Here is a 3,614-nt window from a genome sequence, read left to right as displayed (position 1 = left end):
GTTTTCGTGGGAGCATCAAATGATGCGACTAAACAAGTTTTTTGTTCGTCAATAATGAGCGAACCGCATCTCATTGAGCTTTCAGAATGATTTCGACTATAAGTTTTTATATGCTAGTCTCATCCAATGAACAAAATGTGACGGGAAACTGAAAAACATCGATGTTCGATTTGATTGATAACTTCACCCCAAACATAAATTAGGTTACAACAATGATTGATTGAATGCCGTCTAAATCAGAGTCTTTACCAGAAGAAAAAGCTATTGTCATGCAGCTTATTGAGTGCACCATAATGCAAATCACTGTTGGTCTATAATTGCGTTGAACTCTATTGACAATAATAATATGCAGCTTCGAGGCTGTGATGCAAGTCGACAACAGTGCATACATATTGGCAAAAGCCTTTACATTCTAAAGGGACAGTTCATGAGCAAGCAATGTTTTGCTCAAATATACTCATTAGAGGTCTGAATTGGTTGTACATCAATTCAGCTAATAAAAAAGCTGAAAAAAATGGTGAGCCATCGAACCGTCGGCTTACACCTTTTCTGATCAAAATTATTGCAACAGAGACTTCTTCAGACAGAGGGAAATTAATTGCCAAGGATTTTTCATGACTCAATAGCGGCATGCACGCTAAGATCAAATTAGCAAACACATGAATGTACACGGTGATCATCCATGGCCGCTAAAGATTCACACGGACAGCTCTCGATAGACAAATGATCACAGACTGTTTAGTGTTTACCGTAGCAATCTCAGCATCAGAAACGGAATGCAAGTTGAAAAATTGAAAATCAACTAGCATGTGGAGCCATGGCTGTGTCCTCGAAAAAGATTGCCTCATAGAAGGATGGGCCAGGAGGAGAAGACGAAGCAATAGTAGCCTTCTCCGACTCTTCGTCGTTCAAAATTTCTCTGTCACGGCAGTCACTGCTGCAGAAAGCTCTATCACCCCTGAAACATTATACAGTGTAGCATTTAGAAAGTTCGGTTGCTTCTCGGAGCATGACGAGAAATTAACTGACATATGGAAATGAAACTGACCTATACATGTATATATCTTTCCCCTCTTCCAGCTTCTTATTGCAGTACAAGCAGAGGCTGAGAAAGTCATTGGAGGAACTAGGAAGAGAATGTTTAGAGGACTTCAAAGGCCAGGCATAAGTTTCCTGGTCTTTACCGTTCTTATTCTTATAATTTTCTGGAGGAAAGCTGGGGCTTTCAATTATACAATCTCCAAAAATGTGAGTTGTTTTAGGGTTTGGGCCATGAGATATAATGCAAGTGTAGTCCTCGGATCGCTCCATTTCGCTGGCTGAAATTGACGTGATGATTCTTGAAGATGAGCCGATCGATGCAGGGATGAACTCAGCATATTTGTCAAAATTTATGCTCCCCATTGCACTTTTTGAATCTAATGGAAAGACTTGAGAATTGGACAGTGGAGAGGATGATCCACTTATTTCTGCAGAGCAAGATCTCAGCAACCCAAAATCTCTGGATTCTGATTCAGCTCCTTTGGATTCAAGAGTCATCCTCGAGTTCCTTCGGAGATCAGTTGATTTATTGTGGAACTGTGAATAAATCCCATAGTCTTTCGGCAAAGATTTGGGAGCTTCACCAGAGGGATTGGTGTGAGATTTGGGGCATGAGATGTTGGTTCTCATCTGTGGACCGAACAAGATGTTCCCACTCCCAGACAGTCCCAAGAACTCCCCTGAAGACTTGTTGTCATCGCTCAGAACATCCACCAGACTCAGGCCTACCTTGTTACAGTCCCAGCATTTGGGCTTCCAGTCAAGGCTGGTCGATTTAGGGAAACCAAGAAAAGAGTTGCCAGGGTTGGAGCAGTTCTTGAAGTCTAAAGGGGAAGTAGGGCTCGTGCCTGATTCACAATCTGATAAGCCTTTGGAATTGGCGTTCATAAAGAGTCCAGGAACACTGAAGAGGGAGGTGTTCCTGGCCTTCTGAATCAGGCCATTAGAGGAGAACCGAGAATCTGAAAACGAATCAGATGATAGCTGCCCTGTGCTCTGATCTTTACGGACCTTGTTCATTGCCCTCAGCATATCTTGAAGGCTCTGCTCTCTTACTCTACCCAGTTCTTGAGTTCAAGACAACGATCCTGAAAACAAATTGATCGGGGTAAACTAGTTCAGCCAGCCATTCAACAAGGCATGATGATTGATGAACAGGTGCAACTTTTCAGAGACGACGGAAAATAAACATCCTTTTGTTTTTCCTATTTTTTCTGGAGTAGTGAAAGTTGAATTTTCTTTCTTTTTTTTTTAAAAAAAAAAATGAAATTCATACTCACATGAAGGATAACCAGCAAACTTCAGCATCAATCAAGATCCTTTAAATTTACACCCAAATCTTTCAACGTGAAAGAAAATGAACGGGGATTTCAAGGATCGCGTCACCGAATGGGGAAAACAGAACATGAAGCGATTACGTAAAGAAGAAAGGAAACTCTTTATCAAATTAACAAGAACATGCCAATTCAGAGTTCCATCCTGACTGCAAACAAATAAGAAAAAGAAGAAGAAAGAATAAGATATCTTGACGCTTAAAATGCCAAACATCAGATGGGAAAAACATTCCAGAGACGCTGAGAGAGAACATATTCATCACACTCATAAGCAAGAAAACAAATCGTCAAATTAATAGCAGAAACCATAGAACCCAGTTCATCTTCCAAGCAAGACCAAACTTTTAGGGGGGAAACACTTCAAGGCAAAATTTATTGATCCCAAATGCTCCAAGAAATGCACCGATTGAAATAAGAAACACATGAGTAAAGCGTGCGCGAGCTCCAATCGAAGAGTAGAGGCAACACCCCACCTTTGTTTCCTCCCACCTTGAGCTTCCTTCCTCACAGAGAGAGGTCTATTCTCAGACGGACATGGCGATGGAGGAGGGTGCAGCGAGGAGAAGCCAATAAAAATAGGCAGGAAGCAAAGGCATCAATGCTAGCTTCCACTGTACTCCTCTTCTCTCTCGTCCCTGATTTGTCTGCATGTACAAAATCAAAGCAGTAGAGTTGTTATATGCATTTGACAAGCTTAATGGCGTGTTTCAGTACACATTGCTTACGAAAACGTAATTAAGCTGGATTAGTAAGATTAAACCTTCGTAATAATATTATTAAATGAGTTTAAATTAATCACATATCGATAAATAAATAAATTGTCAGCCCTGAGTGGATTCACTGCTTTTCCGTAGGTCCTAGAAAAAGCAGGCGTTTAAGAAAAAAAAATAAAGAAATAAAGGACGTTTATAAGTAATAAGACATTAGAAAAGCGGCTTTGCCAGTTTTAATTGTACCCATGTTTGTAAATAGGACGATTCCATTCACCTTAACCAAACACACACTTTGGCACTTCACTAGGTAAAGGAAAAGTTCTAGGCTTTTGATCAGAAGCATTTAACCAGTCAATTTCATGCGCTTCCTAATGGATTTTATTTGTGTTTGAACTGAACCTAATTAATCTTTGTCCCGATAAGATATTCAGAAGATAAAAAGGAGGAAAGAGATGTGGCACAATCATATGGAAGGACAGACCCGGTAGGATCTTTAATCATTTCTTCACACAGCACATATGACTGC

The 3,614-nt window shown here is 40.3% G+C and overlaps 1 protein-coding gene across 3 annotated transcripts; it reads right to left on the bottom strand.

The window, feature by feature from the left end:
• Nucleotides 1-330: 330 nt before the first annotated feature.
• LOC122020726 (FCS-Like Zinc finger 10-like) lies at nucleotides 331-3,033 on the bottom strand. 3 transcript variants are annotated; one of them, XM_042578746.1, is made up of 4 exons: nucleotides 2,849-3,033; nucleotides 2,322-2,524; nucleotides 1,049-2,129; nucleotides 331-958 (listed from the first exon to the last, which is right to left on the bottom strand). In XM_042578746.1, exons 3-4 carry the CDS (start codon nucleotides 2,071-2,073, stop codon nucleotides 799-801), a joined length of 1,185 nt encoding a protein of 394 aa, XP_042434680.1. In that variant the 5' UTR covers nucleotides 2,074-2,129; nucleotides 2,322-2,524; nucleotides 2,849-3,033; the 3' UTR covers nucleotides 331-798. The 3 variants fall into 3 exon arrangements, with proteins under 3 accessions (XP_042434680.1, XP_042434687.1, XP_042434694.1); XM_042578753.1 differs by lacking the exon at nucleotides 2,322-2,524; XM_042578760.1 differs by lacking the exon at nucleotides 2,849-3,033 and having other exon boundaries at nucleotides 2,322-2,810.
• Nucleotides 3,034-3,614: the final 581 nt, after the last annotated feature.

Source organism: Zingiber officinale, chromosome 1A (genome assembly GCF_018446385.1).
Source record: "Zingiber officinale cultivar Zhangliang chromosome 1A, Zo_v1.1, whole genome shotgun sequence".
Classification (NCBI taxonomy): Eukaryota; Viridiplantae; Streptophyta; class Magnoliopsida; order Zingiberales; family Zingiberaceae; genus Zingiber; species Zingiber officinale.
Note: the sequence above shows the minus strand (reverse complement) of the source record. Positions and strands in the feature narration are given on the sequence as shown.

Coding starts and splice junctions, on each gene's coding strand:
- LOC122020726 (XM_042578746.1), bottom strand. CDS start 2,073: ATGCTGAGGGCAATGAACAAGGTCCGTAAAGATCAGAGCACAGGGCAG. Junction 959..1,048: donor AAAGATATATACATGTATAG/GTCAGTTTCATT, acceptor ATAATGTTTCAG/GGGTGATAGAGCTTTCTGCA.